The following is a 24,395-nucleotide window of genomic DNA, read 5'->3' as shown; positions in this document are numbered from 1 at the left end:
GACTCTTATATGCGGAAATCCTGCCATTTATCTCATAAAACCGTGGCACGTACAATATGTTATATCAAATACGAGAAATGCGCTCTGTCCGTCAATATTGCCGATACAAAAAAAAAAAAAAAAACATTTAACTGAGCCAACTGTAACACATCCAACTATGTTGAATTTCCAAAAATCAAAACTAACCTCAAAGTCCCAAAACTAGCCATCAACACAGAACTGTTTCGGTTTGCCACCGAACCGGTTTCATAACAAGCGATTCTTTATCTTATCTGCATACAGTAGGCATGTGATCTCCTGCCAGGTTCACCATGCCCATTTCTGTTTACATTGCACGCAGTACTGAAAGGTCAATGTCCAAGTTAAATGTCAGCATAGGTTAATCTATTATTGGTTAAGGACCATAATGAAAGCCTCTAAATTTGCTATAAACTGATTGTAATACTTTTAATTCATGACAGTCACATTCATGAATGCATTAGTTGTTTTGACATGACATGTAAAAAAACATGAATTGCTTAAAGGTACAATAGGTAAGATTTTTATGTTAAAACATTGTTGCAAGACCATTGTAAAACCCTTCCGATCATTCATTGAAAATGTTGACACACCCTCTGCCTATGTTTATTGTCCTTAAAGTTTCAAATTATACAGTTGGCGGCCCAACTCTCCAAAACATTGTATAACTATAATAATTCAAGCTCATTGGTTGAAAATTGGTTCTAATTGCCTCAGCCAATGGTGTTTCAACGTCAGTGCGTTTACAGAGATGGGGGAGGGATAAAAAGTGTTGTGGTTTGAATGTGTTTGTTGCTGCTATTCCTCTCTTGACCGTTAGAAGTGCAAAATGATCTATTGTTCCTTTGTTAAGATCAACATGTTAAGATGAAAAGGGGTGGTCAAATAAAATGTCTTCACTGTAAGTGGGTTGCGGGTACAGAAAAGAGTTTGTGGGAGTCTTTTGGGTGTTGTTATTATTGTAAAATATGAACATGAACACATGGCCCTGGATACCTCTGCAAACATCAGTGAAAAATAAATAAATCTTCAGACTTCAAACCCCGAAGACGCAAATTATCAGAATTGGCAAGTTATCCAGGAAGAAGGGGCTCTGGGTCCCAGTCTTGTGGTGAAGGATCAAATCCATTATTCCTAGCGTTACTATTGTGAAAGTTTTGCTGTATATACAGCACATATACTAATTGTACGGAGATACATTACATCTGATCTCACTAAACTAGTAGTTACAGAATTGTTTTACTTTCTACACTGCCTCGTGTACATGATACAATGATGAATACAGATTTGAATTGATTATATTGTCCAATGTTTCTCAGATGGAGTACACAGATCTTGAATGTGGGCATTTTTCCTTCAAATGAACAAAGCCACGAGTGAGTAATGGGTACATATACCATGTAATTTGTTGTCCTCATTTTTTAATTCTGCAAGCAATTTCAATTTGACTCATCAATTCTATATTTTGGAATATACTAATATATTTGGACCATATTAGTGTACAGCACCATATTAGGTTCTCCTATGTTTGCATAGCAACATCTTGTATGTTCTTGCACTATACATTTTGAAATAATAAAATGTATTCCTCACCTTCTCATCCCTACAACTAGTAAAGTGTTCTTAAGATCACCTGCATTGGGATAGAAGATCATCTGCACTATATTTGATGTCCTGTTGTATCCTCCTTCCTCAGCTGAATTGGCTGAAAAACCGCTTGAAGAATGGACGGAATCGGACGTGAGCTCCTGGTTAAGGTCAATAGGAGTGAAGGAGCAGTATGTTCAGAAGCTGGAAGAAGAGGAAGTTGATGGCAAAATCCTCAAGGAGGTGACCGAGGACTATCTGAAAAAAGAGACTGGCATGAAGTCTGGCCCTGCTCTCCTAATAGTCAGAAAAAGAAATGAGCTTGTTGAATCTTTTCAAGGACACAGACTTCAAAAGACCAAAAAAACTCAGCCAACTAGGCTCAGAGGAACTGGAAGACAAAATGAGCAGTAAGGCAGAGGTGATGTGATCACTGGTGCTGGCACCAATCAGTCCTATCCAGAGACACCTACATACAAGGACCAATTAGATACTGGACTTTCCGCAAAGAAAGACTGTAAACCAAGGCCTTTTGGCAAAGAAGGCATTGACTTCACATACGTCAAGAATAATGTTCTACTGCCAGAATGTGGTGTCATTGATCTTATCACACCTTGCCATGAGTACAAATCCCTGGCAAATGCTACTAAATTGGACAGGACAAGGCTACAAGCAAAATTTGCCAAGGAGGTTCTCAAATTTGGTGCTGGATGCATGAATATTCGAACAAATGGTACAATACACTTTGGTGTGATGGACAGTAGGGATGACATAGACTATACACATAGTGAAATAATTGGCATTCCTGTAACAGAGAAAGACATCTTCGTTGATGCGTTAGACTATATAGAACGGTGTTTTACTTCTGACAGCGAACATGGGCGACAGTGTATACGCCCACCACAGTTTATCGAGGTCATAGACATAAACAGCACAGAAAAACGTTACATTGTGGAGGTTGACATCGTCCCCACAGTGAACATAGTGAAGAACAAAGTGTACTCTGTCCGCCTTCCAAACTTCAAGGAAAAGTCAAGCAAGGTTGAATTTGAAAAGGAAGCAATCTATCGCAGAGTAGGATCCAAAACAGAACCAGTTATTGATCAAAATGTTTTTGCCTTCTACGAACGTGTGAAAGATAGAGATGATCAGAGAGAAGAGGTTGAGAAGTCACAATTTCTCAACGCACCAGATTTCTGTGAAGACCTGGGCAGGAAACTCACAATGCTTGTGACCAGCGGGAAAAAGTTCATAGACACGGAAAAATGGTACATCCTTGTCACCAACAAATTCGAGGAGGACCATTTGAGAAACATTGACTTTTTATTGAACATGAAGATTTTCTGTGTTTTTGACTTTGACCCAGATTCAAAAGTGTCTGGATTCTGTGGCAAATACCTTCAGCACCATGCCGCAAATCTGCATTTCATGCAGAATTACAAAATTCCAAGTGACATGAGCATCAAAGAATTTGAGAGCCACCTACACTTGTTTGAACAGACAAGCTGGATATTTTGCAATGGACGAAATGATTTCCGTGGAAATGAAATCCCCTGTGATGAAATGACCTGGATCAAAACCAAAATGACACTGCTGAGGGAATCTGTATCGCTAATATGCAAACAGATCTTGCCGAAGGGCTCCTTCTTGGTGATCTTTCTTCTCACTTCCCCTGTAGAGAAGCCTCAGTTGCACACTTTCTATGAGTTTTTCACTGACATGGAAGGTCACGAAGACATCATATGCATTGCAGAATGTGAAAAAAACTTTCAGAAGTGGCAAGGCTTTGCCGAGGCATACTGTAGTGCCGAAATGGTTAACCGTTCCAGCGTTGTGGGGATGAAAATGAGCCATGTGAATGCTACTCTGCAACGCATTCAGCCTCTGACATCTCGAGCGACCAAACATTTGTCAGTTTTCACAAAAGGAGAGTGCCTCCTTGAAACTAAAGAGGAGGAAAGGATGTACTCCTTAGAGATCCTGAGTGTTGATCAGTGTGACGACACCAGCACCGACTTCATTGAGGCAGAAAAAGAAAACTTGGAAAGGCAGTTTTACCATGGCGGTAAAGTGAAGTGGCTGAATTTCTGGCTTGCAGAGAAGAAGTTTCTTGACGAAATCATTCAGAGGGATGCCTACATGGAAATTTCAAAACTGCTCAGCGACATTCAGAAAAGAGGTGCAGACCAAGTACCTGTGAGCAGCATCAATATATACCACCATCCGGGCAGTGGTGGGAGCACAGTTGCACGACAGGTATTTTGGAACAACAGAAAAGACCTACGATGTGCAGTTGTGAAGCCTTCATACTCGGCAGTAAATGTGTCCGAGCATGCAGTTCAGCTCCGCGAATATGAAGAAAAAGAACCCCCACAAAAATGCCTCCCAGTACTCTTACTGGTGGAAGACTGTGAGAATGACTACTTGGATGACCTTCGGAATTAATTGGTGACTGCCGTCTACACCAAGAGAAGGGACGCCCTGTTTCATTCTTTTGAGCTGCAGGCGTTCACCCAATCCAGAGAAAAAATGCAAAGAGTCGCCTCTCCAGAATGTCGCTGTGACCCACAAATTGTCACCAGAGGAGAAGAGGCAGTTCTCTGGGAAAAGAGAGAAGCTCGAACAACAGTATCAGCCAGAGTTCATCTTGACATTTGTCCTCATGAGTGAAGAATTTGACCCAAAGTACATAGAAGACTTTGTGGAACATTTGTTGCAAGACATTGACCATAAATCTGTTGTCACAACGCTCATTCAATATGTGGCCTTGCTCAATGCATATGTGCAGAACTCCTTCATCTCCCAGTCTCATTGTGAGGCCTTGATGAGAATGACCTTCACAATGAACAGATTCCGGCAACACACCTTTGAGAGTTCTTTAAGTGAGCAAGCTAAGCTTATCTTCATACATTTGAGAGATGACAAGACACACATTCATTCAATCCGTATCATTCATCCACTGGTGGCAAAGGAGATTCTCCAGCAGTTGTCAAGTAGCCAGCAGAAGCAAAGCAGAATTGCAATGGATCTTCTATGTGACAATGTGCTTTATGAGAACAGGTTTGGAAAAGAGGAGTATGTAAAGTTTCTCAGAGCTTTGTTCATGAGACGCAGCAGAATCATTAAAGGTGACGAGTCAGACAGTTTATTCTCTCCTCTCATTGAACATGTGATGAGAGACGAATGCCCAGACAAGGCAATCGAGCTTCTAAAACAAGCATACACAGGATTCAACAAAGATGCTTTCTTTGCTCAGCAGCTTGCCCGAATCAACTACTACCATGAAAAGTTTGAAGAGGCAGAACAATGGGCAGAAATCGCTGCAAAAAAGATGCCCCAAAACTCCTACATCCTGGACACTAAAGGCCAGGTGTATAGGAGATGGTTCAATGCCAAATGTCAAGAGATTGAAAAAAAGACAAAGACACCACAAAACACGGCAGATGCTATTGAAAAAGCACTCAAAGCCATAGACTGCTTCAAGAACTGTCAGATGGCATCCATCTCCGATCCTGATTTCATGAACAATTCAGGCTTTTTTTCTGCAGTGGACACTGGATGCAACTTGGTGAAGTTAATCTTTTCTCTGCAATTGTTTTCAAGTAAAGCTGGTGGCAGCTCTGAGTGTCTGAAGTACCTGGTTACAGAATACATCCCTGAAGCTGTTAAGACTCCTTGGGAAAGCTTCCACATGAAACTGAAAAGCCTTCAGATGTCCATGCACAGTGCCTTGGAATGGATCTCTGAAGACTTGTGTTACTTTCAGACTGATGTGAATGTAGAGGAGGAAGACACTGTTGTGACCTCCGAGATAAAAATAAACAATCCGAAGAACTGGTTGGTAAATACATCTGCTGCATATGGAAAATATTTCAGCAGCAGCACAGTTCAGCAGCAAGGAAATTTAAATCCAGTGACACCTTTCATGAAGCGTATGCAGATATACCATCTTGGAGGGGGGAATACAATGACAATTTTCTCCCTCCTGCATGACCAAACAGACAGGGGACAAATCCAAGTGCTGGAGGAAATAATATCCTTGTATCCTTCCAACCCACTGAATGCAAGGCTGGACCAAATGGACCTTGTGAACTACATAGCATCTCAGATTGCTTTAGGTTGCCTTTCAACTCAGTCTCCGAAGCTTGCACCAATTCAGTATCTTCGGAATCTCTGCCAGCAGTTCCCAAATGAGAAGAGCAAATGCTTATCCAGTGCTCTTTTCTTGCTCACCTTACTTTTCTGGCCAGAAGACAATGATGATGATAAAGAAAACAAATATGAAATTGTCATGTCAGCTGTTGCATGCCTGCGTAGGAGTTACATGACCAAAATGAAAGACATTCCCCAAAGGAAGAGGAGAATTTACACTCACTTTTTCCTGAGTAATGGAAATGGACGGGACAAGATTGTACACAAGAGAAAAGTGGAGAGTCTCACAAAGAAGCTCCCTGTGTCAGAAAAGAGGATGAAGTGGCTAAGCGGGGAGGTGTGGAAAATGCCAGAGATTAAAACACTGTTGAAGCCTGTTCATGGCTGGACAGAGGATGGGAATGTGTTTCTCCAGGGTCCACAGAAGAAGAAGTTCCAGATTCAAGCTTTGAATTCAGCCTCAGTACCCTATGGCAATGAGAATGTTACTTTCTACTTGGGCTTCACATTTAGAGGGCCCGTTGCCAACAACATAACTGAAATAGAATAAAATGGAAAATAACAATGGTCCACACCATGGATAATAGATTATCTAAATAATTGCCATGGAGTTAACAGGCCATTAAGTTTTGTACAGTAGATATGCTCTCCAGAAACATTGAATACATTTTTAGAAAATGTAAGTTATGTACAACAAATTGATTGGATAATTATTTAATTTACACCAACGTCAATGAGGTTATGTAAATACTTCTATGCATCCATATGTCCATGACAGATATATCTCAAAGGTAATGGCAGGATTGCCATGAAATGGATCTTGTGAACTACATAGCATCTTAGATTGCCTTAGGTTGTCTTTCAACTGCATTCACCTTTCTTCAAAGTTTGAGCAAATCTTCAGAATCTCTGTCAGCAGTTGATGAAAAGAGCAAAATCTTATCCAGTGCTATTTTCTTGCTCACCGTTGCATTTTAAGCCAGAAGACAATGTCAGCTGTTGAATTAAAAGTAAAAGTTACTGGACCGAACTGACATTCCCCATAGGAAAAGGAGAATTTACACTCACGTTTTCCTGAACAATGGAAATGGACGGGACAAGATTTCACACAAGGGCAAAGGGGAGAGTCTCACAAAGAAGCTGTCTGTGTCAAAAGAATTAAGTGGTGAGGTGTGACAAAAGCCAGAAATTAAAGGTCCCATATTGTACACCTTTCCAGTGCATGCTGGGATAGGCTCCAGCCCCCCTGCAACCCTGTTCAGGATAAGCGGGAGAGATAATGTTTGGATGGATGGATGGATATCTATAAGAACGCGTTTGTGTGGTGTTGAGTATAAAAAACAGTCTCTATACCAATAACAGCCTGTTTTAGTGACTGTGTCAAGCAATAAACCTCTGTTCCGATTGGCTCAAGTGAGATGAACGCCGTCTGAGCCAAACGCTTGGATTTGTTTCCAGCTACAGTGTGGACCATGCTGAAGCAAGTGAGCATATCGTAGTGGTCACAACTTCACAGAAGTCCAAATGGAAAAATGCATATCTTCTTCATACAGATTGTGTGGAGTTATTTGACTGTCTTTTGATGCTTTCACAATGTTTTAATAGCACCTTGAACTTTATCATCCACATAGCAATGGAAATGTCATTTTCTACAATATGGGACATTTTAAACACTTTTGAAGCCTGTTCAAGGCTGGACATTGTATTATATTGGACACTTCGACACAGCCCAGTGGGGGATCGAACCGGCAACCCTCCGACAGCCAGTCAACTGCTCTTACCGCCTGAGTCAATGTAACCCAGATTGACATATTTCAAAAATGAATGGCTGAATGGTCATGAAATTTGCTTTGCACATTCATCTTCCCAAGAGGAAAGAAACTGGCTAATCTTGGCCTTTCCCCTACTGCCACCATCAGGCCAAACATGTCCTTAAAAATAATGACTGGATTACCAAGACTGGTTCAGTGCAAATTCATGTGAGGGGAGATTGTTGTGCCTTGGTGGAGGTCTGCACTCGACAGAGATTCTTCCTCGTTTTATTCCTGTGTGCTTGTTAGTAGAAATACTTAAGTAATCAATAAAGTCATGTTAATCATGTATACAGTATCTGGGGAGACATGTCATTAATAAGAATTGTATATCATGGCATAGTCAATATGATGCATTCCAGTTATTGCATTCCAGTCTGTCTAAATAACTGAACATACAGCATAATTAAATTGAGACGGGTGCGTGGGGGTTGGACCCAAAATGCACGACTCCGAAACAATAGTAAAAAGTTTATTCGGGACGAATCCCAGGAGCGTAGTCAAAACAAGCAAAGTCCATACACGTAGATCCAGCCAATAAAACAATAAACAATCAGAAAGCACGGTGCCGAGGGAAGAGGCAAACTCGTAGTCGGTAGATGTGCAGGGAGGTCCGGTAGCAGGGGAGCTATCAGCGGGGCAGAAGTACAGGCGGATGGCAGGCAGAGTTGTAGTCGAGGGCGATGCGGAAGTCGAAACCATAAAACAAACAGCGAGGCAAAGGTACAAAAACAGTAGGCGAGGACGTGGTCAAAAACAAGCGATGGTCAATGAAACAGAAATCAATAAACAGTGGTCGATAAACAGGCGGGCGGCACGGATGGTGCAGTGGGTAGCACTGCCGCCTCACAGCAAGGAGGTCCTGGGTTCGAATCCCCGTCGGCCGGGGCCTCTCTGTGCGGAGTTTGCATGTTCTCCCCGTGTCTGCGTGGGTTTCCTCCGGGAACTCCGGTTTCCTCCCACAGTCCAAAGACATGCAGGTTAGGCGGATTGGAGAGTCTAAATTGCCCATAGGTATGAATGTGTGAGTGAATGGTGTGTGTGCCCTGTGATGGACTGGCGACCTGTCCAGGGTGTATTCCTGCCTTTCGCCCAATGTATGCTGGGATAGGCTCCAGCCCCCCTGCGACCCTGTTCAGGATAAGCGGGTTAAGATAATGGATGGATGGATAAACAGGCTTGGATCTTAACGTGTAATCAATGGTTATAATGCTCAAGAGTTGCTTTGACGGACAAGAGGCAGACAATTTCGCCACCAACAGAAGTGCGACTGGGCTATAAATGCAGGTGTAGACAATTAGTTAGAGAGCAGCAAGGGAATGGAAAACAGGTGCGATGGATGACAAGTTCAACAAGGTAATTAGTAATCGTTAGTAATAAACCTATCCTGCCCTAGCATTAGTAAATTAGTAAATGACATGCACGAGAAACGTAAGGTAACATGAACACATGATTAGTCTGTTAGTATTACCCAATCCTGATCTAGCATTAGTAGTTTTAGTAAATAGACAAATAGAAACAATTAGGGTGTGAGTGACAGAAAGAGAGAGAGAAAGCCGGAACGGCATGTAAAAGTGTATGTTTAAACAACAACCAGTCTGCGTAACAATAAACATAAATCAAAACATAACACTAAATGAACTAAGACGATAACCACTCAACATAACAAGGTAAAATAATCGTAACGAAAACATAACTAGACATGACAAGACAATTTATCGTAACAAGAAATAAACTAAACAACATGACGAACCTAGACTAACATAATACATGATAAGACAATACGTGACTAAGACAAAATGAATAAACAAGGCAAGACAGACCTGAACGTGACATAAATGCATCCCTTAACCCAGTAAATAAAAATTCCGAACCAAATGTGTGTGTCCCTGCCTTTTGTATAACTATTATTTACATCCTATGAAGACGGTGTTACACAAGACAACTTATTGACCTGATAGAATTGGCTCGTCCTATTGGAAGAGTTTAAGGATATGTTAAAAGTAACATCCCACACACAATGGCTCCAGATTAATGTTGTATGCCAGAGCCCTGTGTCATTTTGAAGTGACATGAGGAACTGATTGAGCAAATTGCTTTACATCAGATCCCTGTACATTTTGTGCTGAGATAAGGAGACTTTTAACTGTAAGAAAATGTCTGTTCACTTAGCACTCCTACTGGTTCCTATTTTAAGGACATTTGCCATTTCATCATGAAGACCAAGGAGAAGGTCCTAATTCTGTTGAGTTGAAAATGTTAGTGGTGCAACCACAACAATTTCAAAATTCCCCTGCAAGGAGTGGTTGTCAACCGTGGGGGTATAACGCTGTTCTGATTTACAATGAGTGAATGAACAATACGGTGTCATATGACCAATATAGTCGTGTACTGTTCTTCACAAAGTGATACCTATTTAATTTTTTTAATTGATTTTCCAATTTGCAATAAATGTCAATACACATGGCAACTTCAATTTTGAAATTTGATTCACCCTCCCACAGACAACTAAGAAAAAGTATATAAGAAGAAGAATTTTCTCCTATAAAGAAAAGGTTGTGCCAATATATGCTTGATTATGACGTGCATATATAAAACATCTTAGTTCGGAATGTTTTAAAAGATATTTGCTTGTTAAGTTTAATTTGGCTGAAAATTCTTGAAAATACATTAGTTTTCCCTCCTTGTGTAGATCGCTTATCCCCATTCATTCCACAGAGGGAAGGGTTTGTCTGCTCTCCCAGGCATGAACTGCCCCAGATAGGGCTGAAAGACAAACGTTGGGAAACGCATTACTTCATTAATGTCATGCAATACATTAAGCATTTTTCTTCGTCTTTTTTGCATTGAACGATTCGATGTGGATTTCCTCAAAGCTTTCAGCTTTTATGAGTAAAAGTAGAGATTCAGTGGTAGGGCTTGGTCTAATGGAACAGGCTTCTAACTAGTCAAAACAGACTGGGCGGACCTCAAGTGCAAGAACATAATGGTTCGCAATTGTTGATTTCAGGACCTTCGCGGGTAAGAATCATAGACTGTAGAAAAAATACAATATGAAATTAATGTATCAACAGGGTGAATATTGGGATCATCATCCGTTCCACAGGACAGAACAGCAGGTGGCGTCATGCTTCTGTATTTGATTTTAAATTCGCCAAGAAACACCACGGAAGCGGTAATGAGAGTTAAGTTAACTTGCTCATAAGGCACAGGACTGTTCTGCGCCACAACCAGGATTTCCTGATTGTGACGTGTTTCAGGCTGCCTCCGAACACAGTGATGAACTGTAGTAAGTTGGTACGGCGTTTACGTGACATGCAAATGTATGAATTGATTACAAAATAGTTAGCATTAAATTAGTAAACAAGTGCGTTTAAGTGAACTTGTTTGCTAGCCGAACACCATGAGCATTAGCTAAAACGTGAATGTATACTTTATGATAAGCTAGACGCAGATTAGGACATTTTAAAATAAGGATAGCAAGTTACCTTATTTTAACGTTATTTAATAAGCAGGTTAGCTTAGCACGCTGCAAAATATTGTTACCGTCATGCTAAACAGCTCTAAACATAGCAAGCTGACTGCAACGTTGTCATTTAATAGCTAATGTTACCGTGTGACTTTCAGGTCAGCGTACTGTGGTCGTTCGTTTGTTGCCACTGAGGATCCCTTGACTGCAGTTTGAACTTGTCCTCCATACACCTGTAAGAGGGCGTTCTTAATGACTTACCGGAGGCGTCTGTGGGAGAAATGGGCGTCTCAGCGCATACCCCAGTTGTGTGTCTCACGCTCTCCGTGGTGACCATAGCGCTGTTTGCATACGTTCTGTGTGTGTGCATGTCAGACAACAAGCCCACAGTGACCCGGATAACGGCATTGGAATTGGAGTTAAACCTCGGGGGAGACAGTCTGAAAAGGGCACGCAGAAATCTAAGAACAGTCGCGGACGAGCAGCGTTACCCCTTTCTTTCAGAACGGAAGTTAAAACGCTCCCAGGCGTCCCGCTCTGCACCAAGAGAGGAGTTATGTCAACTGGCCCCAGAGGAACGCTTTGACTGTGCGCGGGACAGGTCGGTAAGCCGGTCAGAATGCGAGGCTCGAGGTTGCTGCTACGTCCCGCTGAGGGACAACCTCTCTAACGGACCTCCGTGGTGCTTCTACCCACCGTCATACCCTGGCTACAAAATGGGACCCCTCTCCCCAAGCCCCCGTGGCCAGGCAGCCACCCTAACCCGCCCCACACCCTCCTACCTCCCCAGAGATATTTCTACCCTACGACTAGAGGTCATGGAGGAGTTGGAGGGTCGACTGCACATCACAGTGAGTGTCAAACCCTTCTCCGTGGGCTCCTGTTTTATCTCTTTCAATATCATGGATGGCTCTTGTAGTATCAGTGACTGGCATGTAATGAACACTCCCAATACATTACAGGGTGAGTCTTTTCATATATAACAGTAGTATGTACCAGTGGCATGCACAGACATTTTGGGGGGCAGGTGCTCAAGTAAAAAAAAAAAAAAAAGGGGCACCCCTCTTATTTATTGAAAAAAAAAATGTTACCGCAGTGGCACATCTTGTACTTACTTACATATTTATTTATTTATTTCAATACCCATACACTCATGCAGATGTTTAATACTCAACAGGTTTCTATGAAATGACTATCAATTCACACAGAGACGATGGTCTTTAGCATTCACTATTTCTGTATCTGTAGGACAAGCATTGGCAACAACAAAGAAAGCAGTGCCACTGTGCAAACTTTAGTGGTCTATAAAATAAATAACCATTCAAAATCAAGAAGTCTTTATACAAAATTGATATTTAAGGGTCAATCTCTCTAAAATAGACGAACAGTATGATGTATTTATTTGGGTTTGGCCCTTAGTTTCCCTCACCAAAATTTAGCGTAACTGTCAAGCGTTATTTACCCCCCTTCCTGACAAGCTACCATGACAGGGTTGGTACCAATGAGCCCTCTACAGCCTCTGAGAGTGATGCCGGGCGCGGGAGTAATGTCCGTGCGCACAGAGTGTAAGAGGGCAGGCGGCCTATTTCGAAGGCTGACTGCTGCTGTCTTATGGTGCTGCTGCTGATAGATAACTGCTAGATAACTGCACTGAGTAAAACCCGGAAGTAAAACCCTCCAAAATTGGAAAAACACAGAATGACGTAAAAAGAGCTATTCCAGGTGTAGTCAATCCAGCTGTTTCATGATATACCCCCCTGGGCCCGTGAACATAGACAGACACAGGAAGTGACATCACGTGGATCAGTAAGTGGGATCAGTAAGGAGTTTTTATTGTAAAACCTGGCATGGCTCACACTGCAAACCATGGAGTGTTACTGGTATCTCTGAAAGGCATGATCTATGGTAGAATTTTTATTTGTTGTGTTTACATCCCCACCTGTAGCTGAAGGATCCTGCACATCCCAGGTACGAGGTCCCCCTGTCCGTGGCCCAGCCGATGAAGAGCCCAGATGGGCAAGAAACCCTCTACAGCATTGAGATTCATCCTGACCCTTTTGGATTCATAGTGCGTCGCAAATCCAATGGCCGCGTGCTGTGAGTCTGGACTTCTGTCACAATCACTGCCATGCTCTCCAGTCCCAAAAAATACAAAAACCGCCATGGATTATATTGACCTGCGTTCAAATATCTGTGTGCAGAAAAGTGGCGAGTTGATGGTTTAATGGTTATGCTGAGGTAAAATTTCCAACGCATGTTTTGTGTGTAATGGGTCGTGTCTGTGTTCTTCTGTGTGTATTGTTTCGGACTGGTGTGCTTTATTTGCGTGTGTTTGTGTGTGTGTCTGTGTCCTTGGTTTTGTTTTTGGGGGTCTCAGCATGAACACCACAGTGGCCCCCCTGCTCTTTGCTGACCAGTATCTACAGCTGTCCACCTCCCTGCCCTCCTCTCTGCTGTCAGGCCTGGGAGAGCACTACACCCCCATTACCCTGGACCTAAACTGGACCTCACTCACGCTGTGGAACCAGGACATGGCCCCCCACGTGAGTCTGACATCCTCACTGTCATCTTCGTCATCATCTTCATCGCCACCATCACCAGACTTGGGTCAAATACGTAATTGTTTCTGGATTCAAATATTTTACTCTGCTTTATCCACGGTTTCTGTTTGCTGAGGGTGTGGAAAAACTGAATCCATCTGTGTCAAATCACAGCAGGCCAAACCTGCAACTTTAACTACACAACTACGGTAGAAATTAAACACGTTTTCAACAAACTTAATTGATCAGGAGATTGGTTTCACTTCCTCACTGTCACTCATCATCACTGTAATCTTCATCACTTATGTTTCATCCTTAGGGTAGTCAGCAAATCAGACTGGCTGATAGACATTTGTAACCCGTATTATCTTCATGCAAGCCACCACTAAACTTGTTTTTCGGAATGACCAGTCCAGATGGCAGTGACCTCTTGACACCTTGTTTATCACAGAGTGATGCCAACCTGTATGGGTCCCACCCGTTCTACCTGGTACAGGAAGGGGAGGGCCAGGCTCACGGAGTCTTCCTGCTCAACAGCAACGCCATGGGTGAGAGGGGGGCAGAACAACCCCCTTGGCGTGTTTCATGTTCCTCTAGTGTGTCAATCCTTAATTTCTCAGTTTTGGTGGATCATTACATTATTACATTAATGGCATTGGGCAGACGCTCTTATCCAGGGCGACGTACAGTTGATTAGACTAAGCAGGAGACAATCCCCCCTGGAGCAATGCAGGGTTAAGGGCCTTGCTCAAGGGCCCAACGGCTGAGCGGATCTTATTGTGGTGACACCGGGGATCGAGCCACCTTGCGGGTTCCAGTCATGTACCTTCAGTTTTTTTTTTTTTCTGAACATGTGAAGGGAGCGTCATATGATCAGAATATACATTTTAATTCTTTGCAGGTTGAAATAATAAAATTGTTGACTGGTAAAAATGGACTGGTGCTGGTGCCTACTACTCACATTTGAAAATGATTTGTATCTATTGTATCTATTTATCTATCTCTGCTCTCCCTCTCTCTCTCTGTAGAAGTAGTGCTCCAGCCCACCCCGGCACTCACCTGGGTGTCAATCGGAGGGGTCCTGGACCTGTATGTCTTCCTGGGGCCGGACCCTCAGAGTGTCGTGCAGCAGTACCACCAGGTCATCGGTATGGCCCTGTTCCTCAGTCCCCACAGGTCATCAATAGGGCTGTTCCTCAGTCCCCACAGGTCATCAGTAGGGCCCTGTTCCTCAGTCCCCACAGGTCATCAGTAGGGCCCTGTTCCTCAGTCCCCACAGGTCATCAATAGGGCTGTTCCTCAGTCCCCACAGGTCATCAGTAGGGCTGTTCCTCAGTCCCCACAGGTCATCAGTAGGGCCCTGTTCCTCAGTCCCCACAGGTCATCAGTAGGGCCTTGTTCCTCAGTCCCCACAGGTCATCAGTAGGGCCCTGTTCCTCAATCCCCACAGGCCATCAGTAGGGCCCTGTTCCTCAGTCCCTTCATCCCATAAGTATTTGGACAGTAAAACTTTATTACTCTCCCTCCCTCGCTCTCGCTCTGTCTCTAACCGTCTCGCCTTCTGCCCATCCAACACACACCATCACGGCAGAATATGACAAAGAAAGAAACTCTCACTCTCTCACTCCTATTCTCCGTCTCTTTCTTTCTCCATGTAGGGTACCCCATGATGCCTCCCTACTGGTCTCTGGGTTTCCACCTGTGCCGCTGGGGCTACCCCACCACCAATGCCACCCGAGCTGTAGCTCAGCGCATGCACGACGCCCACTTTCCCCTGGTACCCACACTGCCTCACTGCCCCCACCTCCCACGGCTCATAAACACAGGCAGAACAAGTACAAGTCTTGACATTAGTGCCGTAAAAAGAACAGCCAAATTAACCTGTGCGGTAAAAAGTAATCTTAAAATCTGATTTTGCGGTGAAAATAAATCTTAAATTCAATCTGTACGGTGAAAACTATTTTGAAATCATCAACAAAGGCTGAAAAAAATCCAAATCTTAAAAATAGCCTGTGCAGTTAAACGGACTGTCGAATTAGCCTGTGCAGTAAAAAGTGACCTTAAAATTTGATTTTGCGGGGGGGAAAAAATCTAAAATTCAACCTGTACGACGAAAACTATTTTGAAATCAAGCTGTGCAGAAAGAGGCGCAAGCAGAAAGATCTCAAACCAATGTTTCCACTAGGATGTGCAGTGGAACGACCTCGACTACGCGGACAAGCGCAGAGTTTTCACCTTTGACCCCCAGCGCTTCGGGGACCTTCCTGAAATGGTGAAGCACTTCCACCAAGAGGGGATGAAGTATGTCCTCATTCTGGTGAGATGGTGCCGAATTGGCTGACTGGGAAACACTTTAGTTTTTATCACTGAAGCCTTAGGCCAAAGAGCCGCATATCCATGCTTTGGTCACTAGGGGGCAGCAGAAGTCAGAATCCGTACATGCAATCGCAGAAGTCACAGAACGTTTTCTTGTCGGTGACCTCACTGTGTCCCAGGACCCAGGCATCAGCAGCTCGAGTCCTCCCGGATCCTACAGACCCTTTGATGAAGGGCTACGGAGGGGTGTCTTCATCAGGAATACCACGGGCCAGCCTCTTATTGGGAAGGTACTGTTAAACCGAGCCAACCACACCCGATGCAGCACCCAACGCAAGTGACTCTTATTATACTGTAGTTCAGAAACCGGTTCAAAAAGTAGTAGATGTTTCGGGAAGGTAACACATAGTAAATTTAACAAGATCAGACAGAGTTTTCAAACAGAAATGGACCTGCTGAGTCCCAGGATCTGTTGGCTTTTATTGTTACTCAAATCTTTTCCAAAATGTTTTCATGGCTATGACATGGTTGCTGATTTTTTTGGGAGAAACACACAAGCAGCAAAACCCCGCAGCTCTCCATCATGGTGGCCTGTGTCACAGAGCAGGAGATTACTCAGTCAGCTGGATAACGGTGATGAGAGGCCTCTGTGGAGATATTGGCACCACAAGCATTATGCCTTCAGTACACCTCTGTCCTGCAAGGATCTCAGGGCTCTGCCCTGACATTTCTTCCATGGAGCACACATGCTTTAAAAAATTAGGAGCACACTAATGCACCCCAATTTGTAAATATGCTCCTAAATGATTTCTCTAGTTAGCACACATCCGTTTCCAGGAGAAAATGCTCCTAAAATAGGAGCACTGCAGAGCCCTGCTAATAGTGCAAGAGCCTGTGACTTACTTTTGCTTTGTACAGGATTCATGTTCAGAGTGTCAGAATTGTGAACACGTGGGTTAAGAGTGCTACAATTACAATTTAATGATTAGTTGACTTATTTACTGTATAATTTCTTCCATTTTCAAGTTGCAGTGTCGTATCATTTTTGGTTCCCAGATTTGAGGTTTGAGCAATAAGGTACTTAACCTGAATTAACACAGTGGATATTCAGCTCTGTTAATGGATTGTAAGTTAAAATATATGTGAAGAGAGTTTAAGAACACCATCTGACCTCCTCATCCCTGTTTCCACTCTCGACTCTGCCTTCTCTCCATCCACACCTGTTCAATCAGGTGTGGCCGGGACCCACCGCCTTCCCGGACTTCACCAATCCCGAGACGCAGCGTTGGTGGCAAGAGAACATCCAGGACTTCCACAGCAAAGTCCCCGTCGATGGCCTGTGGATTGTTAGTGCCCCCCCTACACCACACCACACCGCCCACATAGCCTCTACACCTCTTATGAATCCTCCATTCAATGACATGTAGGTCATGTAGGACATATAGAAAAATATCAGATGTGGATACTCTGATGTTTTCTGCTTTTTTCCCCCCGACGCTCCCAGGACATGAACGAGCCAGCCAGCTTTGTGCAGGGCTCCCTGGAGGGCTGTCCCGACACTGCCCTGGAGAGCCCCCCCTATGTTCCAGGTCTGCCCACCAGACAACTCTCTGACCTCTGACCTCTGACCCCTGCCCTTTGCATCACAGTGCCCTTTCCCCTCATTCGCCTTCATCTGTCCATTAACCCTTTAGAGCCCAGTCTACATCAAACGACTGACTCGAGATGAGAGGAACGTTCTTTGAACGTTTTTTTAAAAGAAATTGTTAGCGGTGTGTACTGTCCGGTTTTAGAACGTCTGCTCTCGTCAGCTAGCGTTTCCGAAACTGACCATGTGAAGTCTCGTCTCAAGTTGACTGTTTGTTGCAGACTGGTTTTAGAACATAGGGCTACGTAATAAACAAAAGATATTATCTTAACCAATCACGTAGCACTTAACTAGAAGAACCTACACAGTCAGTGGTGCCGCAACTGCATGACACTGTTGATGAAGCTAGATGTCTTTAGCTAATGTTATGTTGCTAAAAAACACATAGTACCAAACAATAAAGTATAGCAACAGAGTACTGTAGATTCTAGAACACTGACTTAGAATGTTGAAGAAGAAGAAAAAAACATTCCAAAAACCTATTCTTCAAATGGTTAATGCGGGGGTACTATCTCCCCTACCATGGCCACCTTTTGGCTGCAGATCTGCCTCCTTCACTCTTTAACACCTTTCATACTGTGTCCATGTAATGCACCACTACATGGACCTACCTCTAAAAAAATCTGGGATCTCTGTAAAACATTTTTAGAAATATTATGATTACAAGAGTACCACACAAGTGTAGACGAGACAAGGTTGATTTTACGTGAACGTCTAAAATCAGTATCTCGTTAAATGAATAGCAAATGAGATGTTTTTAACTAATTACCTAAAATAGTCTTTCGCTAATATTATGATTTTTATGCATGTGAAGACACTGGGTCTTACAGGCCCGAGTTTCATTTATTTAATGTTCAGACCTCACCGGAAGCTTCTGCTTGTGCAGGTATGATTGGAGGCCACCTGAACTCTGGCACCCTGTGCATGTCCAGCCAGCAGAACATCTCCTCCCATTATAATCTGCACAACCTCTATGGGCTGACAGAGGCCAGCGCCACCTACAGGTCAGACACGGCACCGCAAGGAAATCAGGACGACCTTCACACATTATTTATTCAGTGTTGATTTTTGTTTTGAATAAACACAGTCAGGTACTGTGCCTTATATCATAGAATGTTTTCAACGGTTGATATGGTAGCATACTGTAAGTAAGGTAGCAAAAAAGGTGACAAAAAGTCAAGGACCTTCAACAGCACTGCACCTCAATGCTCAAACAAAAGAAAATATTATATTGCTTGCTCGGCTGCTTTAAAACCTCTCTCCAATGGACTGCTCTTTGAATTTTTAGTGGTTTCCTACCCGATGCTTTGAGAGATTTTTGTTTTCCCAGATCAGCCACAACATTAAGCCAGTTTTTTCATGATTATAAATGCTTTAAACTGTATAGACTTGTCTATAAACACTTAATACTTCATTATAAGATATGTGTACTTATATATGCAGATAATCATAAGTGAATTGCGTTCAAAAGTTTAATTCTTAAATGAAAATGGAAATCTTGGAAGCTCATTGGGAGGGGGGGGGGGGGTTCATTGTTTTGTTATTTAAATATCTTGGTACGTACTGGTGTTCATGATCATGTCTATCTTTAACAGATGCTCCAGGACCTGTAGAATTTTTCATATTGAAAAAAGAAAGAAATAAAGACCACCCGCCATATTTAAAAAATGCATGGCATCTAATCTTATGACCCTTTTTCCTGTGTACAGCGCCCTGCTGAAGGTTCGGGGATCCCGCCCCTTCATCCTTTCCCGCTCCTCCTTCCCGGGATTGGGCCGGTATTCCGCCCACTGGACGGGAGACGTGCGGAGCGACTGGGAGCAGCTACGCTATTCCGTCCCCGGTGAGGTCGAAGGTCGTCTGCGCAGCCCGGCTGTGCAGTGGGCCTGCTTCCCTGTAATCACAGGCTCGTTCTGTCTTCTGAGCTTCTGCCGCAAGTCCAAGCTGCTAAACCAGTGGCTCCCAAACCTGTTCCTGGTAGGTTTTCGCTCCAACCCTTCAACTAATTCTACTCATTAGCAGTTAAATGAGATCTAGCGGTTGAATGAAGTGCCTTTGAAAGGTATGGAGTGATTTCATACAGTAGATCGTAAACTCAAACTCTGATTTAGCTGGAGTGTCCCTGTAGGCATTCACATAGGCTTATATTATACATTTACATTACATTATATTACATTATTGGCATTTGGAGACGCTCTTATGCAGAGCGACATACAGTTGATTAGACTAAGCAGGAGACAATCCTCCCCTGGAGCAATGCAGGGTTAATGGCCTTGCTCAAGGGCCCAACGGCTGTGCGGATCTTATTGTGGCTACACCAGAGATCGAACCACCGACCTTGCAGGTCCCAGTCATTTACCTTAACCACTCCGGCACCTTAACCCTCCATCCTTAACCCTCCATCCCTTCCCACCTCTCTGCCCTGCCTCCCCCAGCCGTGCTGCTGTTTGGGCTGTACGGGGTGCCCCTGGTGGGGGCCGATGTCTGTGGGTTCGAGGGCGACACCTCAGAGGAGCTGTGTGTGCGCTGGATGCAGCTGGGGGCTTTCTACCCCTTCATGAGGAACCACAATGACAGATCCAACAAGGTGAGAGACTGTTCCTCCGCCTTCCTGAACCTCAACCCGGTAATCTGGGTGCTACAGTATAAGCAGGTCCAATTTCCTGAGAGCCTCCTCCTCCCTAAATGCAGTCCTGTTATTGTTTGTCTCAGTTACACTGAGTAATTTCACACACACACACACACACACACACACACACACACACACAGACACACACATACACACACACACACACACACACACACACACACACACACACTTATCCAGAGAGTGTTTGTGTGAAGGTAAGGCAAATAGCACTTACAATACCAAGATGAGTGCCATTATGCTAACCTACAACATACTGTAACATTAAAGGTACAATAGGTCATTTCGGACTTCTAATGGTCAAGAGAGAATAGCAGCAACAAACACCTTCAAATAACAACACTGTTTATAATGCTGTATATTTTGAAACCTGAATTTAAGGACTATAAACACAGGCAGAGGGTGAGTCAACATGTCAGTGAGCTTTTTTCAATGACAGGAAGGGATTTACAATGGTCTTGTAACAATGTTTTAACACAAAAATCTTACTTATTGTACCTTTAATTATTAGTTCAGTTCTTAGTACGGTACATTTTAGGTACTAATGGCGGCTGCGGTACAGGTGCAGTATTTAAGGTGGACTATGGTCCCGCAGGTGCATTAATGTCCTGGGGGGTGCGCGCTGACGTTTGCGTGTGCGCGGTAACGGTTGCTAAGGGCCTTCTCCCTGTTCCAGCCCCAGGAGCCCTACGTGTTTGGGGAGCGAGCCCAGGACGCCATGCGGAGCGCCCTGACGCTGCGATACTCCCTCCTGCCCCTCCTCTACACGCTGTTCCACCAATCCCACTCCTCCGCCCGCACCGTGGCCCGGGCCCTCTTCCTGGAGTACCAGCTTTTCTTCATATTTGAATAATATAACATCTGAGTGCAAGTGAAGGCTCGATGCACCGTAGGCCTCATGGCGATGTTGAGATGCTGCTGTATGTTGATTTAATGAATGCTGCGTTTTCATCGTAAACTAAGCTTTTGCGACAGTCCCAGCGCTATCCTGGCTTCGAATAGTGGAAATACTTATCCGAATGGAGAGGTGCTCGTTGAGGGGTGGGGTTCATGTCCAGGTACATTTACATACATACCCAAAAACTCCAAGACAAATCTCCAGAAAAAAAGGCCATTAAAATGCATTTATTGTACAACTAACTCATGATGAAAACACACCAATGCATTTTGGCAACAACTGCCTCCATCAGGGTGAGTTACCGACAGGCATGGATGTGTTTTTCTCTTGATTTATTCATACAATAAAGGCTTTTTAATGTCTTCTCTGGAGTCTTTTACTTTGGAATAATACATCTTAATCCAAATGTAAAGTAGGTCTGTTGTACAGTTGGTGAGCTGATTTATTGGATGTTGCCATTGTAATGTAAGTTGTAATTGTAATTGTAAAATTGTAAATTGTAATTTTACGTAGCAATCTTTGTGTTCGTCAAATAGGACCACTCTGATATTGCTTGACTCTATCCTTCCCTTATCTCTCCTCTTGCCAGTCTCTCTATCCTTCTCTCACTCTGCCCCATCCCTCTCTCTCCTCTCTCTCCCCTACAGGTTCCCCTCTGATCCTAACTGCCAGACAGTAGATAGGCAGTTCCTGTGGGGTCGTTCACTGCTCATCAGCCCTGTCCTGGAGCAAGGATCAGTGGAGCTGGCTGCCTACCTCCCCCCGGGGACTTGGTACAGTCTGCACGATGTAAACATCTCTCTTTTGTGACATCATCAGTCTACAGCAGATTCCTCTACTTTCAGCTGTCACTCAAACCTGCCCTCTCCGTTCTCCCCTGACAGGGACAGCCATTCCACAGTAAGGGGCAGTACCTCCTTCTGCCCGCCCCCCTGGACACCATCAACGTCCACCTGAGGGGGGGGCACATCATCCCACAGCAGGTTGGTCAGTAGCATTATCATACCTGAGTCAAATAGCTAATTCTTTTGTATTCAAATACACTTTTCTACACTTTACTGGGCTCATCTGGTGTATTGGAACCTATGAAGTACTCACAGAGAAGTATTTGAATCCAAAGAAATTGTGTATTTGATCCAGGTCTGGGCATTAATATACGCAGGGCACATACAGTAGCACACAGCTCTAAATAATCGCTCCGCCCCCACCCCATATATACAGAGCACTCAGATGCACTCCAATCATTCTGGTTCTGTACTTTCACCTCGTATTCATTGCATTTCCAATTCCAATCATGTGCTGGAGTATTGAGCCAAAAGGACATAAATTGTTTCACTGTCCAAATACATATGGACTGCTCAGTATCTACGATATCCATCCATCCATCCATCCATCCATCCATCCATGTTTGTGCTGAAATTCAGTTGTCTGTTTCAAACCTGTGTCTGCTGCAGGAGCCGGCTTTGACGACCCCGGCGTCCCGCACTAACCCCTTCCTCCTGACGGTGGCGCTGTCTACAGGGGGCTGGGCACGGGGCGAGCTGTTCTGGGACGATGGGGACAGCCTGGACACTTTCGAGAGGGGCGATTACTCCTTCCTGATGTTCATCGCTGGAGAGGTGAGGGCCGCATTCACACTAACATGCACACGAGCCTACTCTCCCCGTTCTCTCTCATCATAACGTCTGTTATGTGACTGCATACTGCAGCCCACGACAGCTTATGGTCATGGTCAAGGTTTGCCATCCAAGGAATAAACTCATCTACATTCACATATCTTCAGTCTTATTGAAGTCCTCTTGAATCCTGCGCTGGCCTGGGGACTGTTCCAGAAAGCAGGATTACTGAGTTAGCCAGGTAACTGCACTGAATAAAACCCGGTTCCCGCCTGGAACATGGACTGAAATAAAAAGAGCTGTTCCGGGTGCAGTTATTCCGGCTAGTTTAGTGTAGTGATTACTCCATAATCCTGCTTCCCCCCTCGGTGTGTCTTGGTTTATGGCTGAATTTGTCTCAGTACTTCCATGGTGAAAACCACCTGTTAGGATTAATCTGGCCCTTTCTCTTTGCAGATAAGTAAAATAGCCTTTTCTGTATGACGGGTTTCACTCTCCTTCCCCCCTCCCATTTCCTAGTCAATGCTGGTGAGCCAACCGCTGAAGACAAACGGGGCTCTAGATGGACTGGTGCTGGGTGGGGTGCGAGTTTTTGGGGTGCCCTCCCCACCTCTGGAAGTGTGGGTCAACAGCGAGAGGCTGGAGGATTTCTCCTACCGCTCCGACACCCAGGTGAGCTTACCTGCACCTCCTTCCTCTGTACCCTTGCTCCCATAGCAACCCTACCTTTGCTCTCTTAGCTAACTGGCTGGATAAATATCAGAGTTGGATGCATTATCATCCCTGAGTTTATTCACAGTCGCTATGTTTGAACACACAACTGTTTTACCTAGCTGTCAGCACTGCTACAAACTAACTGACCTGTTGCTTAATATGTAATGCATACATTTGTGTGAACTGAACTGTTTAGCTGTATACTAAGTATACTCTCATTGCTGTTAAATTAAGTTTTATTTGTACAGGGCTTTTTCCATATTGGGACTATATATGGGGGGCGACATGGCTCAGGCAGTAAGTCGTCTGGCAGTCGCAGGGTTGCCGGTTCGATCCCCCGCCCGGGCTGTGTCGAAGTGTCCCTGAGCAAGACACCTAACCCCCAAATGCTCCTGACGAGCCGGTTTCGGCTGTTCTTTCAGTGGTGTCCTGTCCGTCCCTGCAGGTGCTGACGATAGCCAACCTGGCCCTTCCAATGGCGGAGAGCTTTACTATGCGCTGGAGGCTGTGAGGGTCCTTAGCCCTGAGGATCCTGGGACACGCCAAACGGCCTTCCTCCCTCAGGGTCATGCTTAATGACCCTCAGGGTCATGCTTGAAAACTGATTTTGCACTGCACTGTTTAATGCTGTTTATGGTGTGATTTCGTTAAGATTGAATCTGTGTTTTTATTAAATTGATTAAAGACAGACTGGTGGCCGTGTTCTGGTGTGGAGTCTTGAGCCGGGCCAGAGCTGGCTGTGGGATTCAGCTCCATGGGGCGAGGGGGTCCGTGGTTCATTGGGCCGGGATGTTCCTGTAGCTGACCCTGTTCTGAAAACAATGTGCTGTGGCTGGATGGTGAAGGTGAAGGCAGACTCAACCAAAATATGCTTAGGTCTCTGAGGGTAAAGACCAAGCTGAAACGGAAGAGCAGCAGTAGTTTCCACAATTTGACGTATACATGAGTGAAACAGATCTTTTGGGGGAATTTGAGAAGG

At 44.2% G+C, this 24,395-nt stretch overlaps 1 protein-coding gene and 1 pseudogene across 6 annotated transcripts; both read left to right on the top strand.

Annotated features, from left to right (window-relative positions):
• Positions 1–1,378: 1,378 nt before the first annotated feature.
• On the top strand, positions 1,379–6,639 carry LOC133114044 (sterile alpha motif domain-containing protein 9-like; annotated as a pseudogene).
• Positions 6,640–10,529: 3,890 nt separating this feature from the next.
• Positions 10,530–24,104, top strand: gaa (alpha glucosidase). 6 transcript variants are annotated; one of them, XM_061223886.1, is made up of 20 exons: positions 10,530–10,589; positions 11,196–11,888; positions 12,983–13,134; positions 13,415–13,580; positions 14,029–14,125; positions 14,606–14,725; positions 15,236–15,354; positions 15,763–15,894; positions 16,073–16,183; positions 17,126–17,239; positions 17,398–17,482; positions 18,428–18,545; positions 19,251–19,384; positions 19,977–20,128; positions 20,865–21,013; positions 21,734–21,875; positions 21,971–22,069; positions 22,541–22,705; positions 23,222–23,374; positions 23,862–24,104. In XM_061223886.1, exons 2-20 carry the CDS (start codon positions 11,319–11,321, stop codon positions 23,925–23,927), a joined length of 2,844 nt encoding a protein of 947 aa, XP_061079870.1. In that variant the 5' UTR covers positions 10,530–10,589; positions 11,196–11,318; the 3' UTR covers positions 23,928–24,104. The 6 variants fall into 6 exon arrangements, with proteins under 6 accessions (XP_061079870.1, XP_061079868.1, XP_061079872.1 ...); XM_061223884.1 differs by lacking the exon at positions 10,530–10,589 and adding an exon at positions 10,757–10,857; XM_061223885.1 differs by lacking the exon at positions 10,530–10,589 and adding an exon at positions 10,819–10,865.
• The last annotated feature ends 291 nt before the right edge of the window (positions 24,105–24,395 follow it).

This window comes from Conger conger, chromosome 16 (genome assembly GCF_963514075.1).
Source record: "Conger conger chromosome 16, fConCon1.1, whole genome shotgun sequence".
Classification (NCBI taxonomy): domain Eukaryota; kingdom Metazoa; phylum Chordata; class Actinopteri; order Anguilliformes; family Congridae; genus Conger; species Conger conger.
This window is presented reverse-complemented; position numbering and strand designations above follow the sequence as displayed.

Excerpts from the sequence above, each read along its gene's own strand:
- gaa (XM_061223886.1), top strand. The coding sequence starts at position 11,319 with ATGGGCGTCTCAGCGCATACCCCAGTTGTGTGTCTCACGCTCTCCGTG. Across the intron at positions 13,135-13,414 it reads AAATCCAATGGCCGCGTGCT|CATGAACACCACAGTGGCCC; the intron begins GTGAGTCTGGAC and ends TGGGGGTCTCAG. Across the intron at positions 20,129-20,864 it reads ACAATGACAGATCCAACAAG|CCCCAGGAGCCCTACGTGTT; the intron begins GTGAGAGACTGT and ends TCCCTGTTCCAG.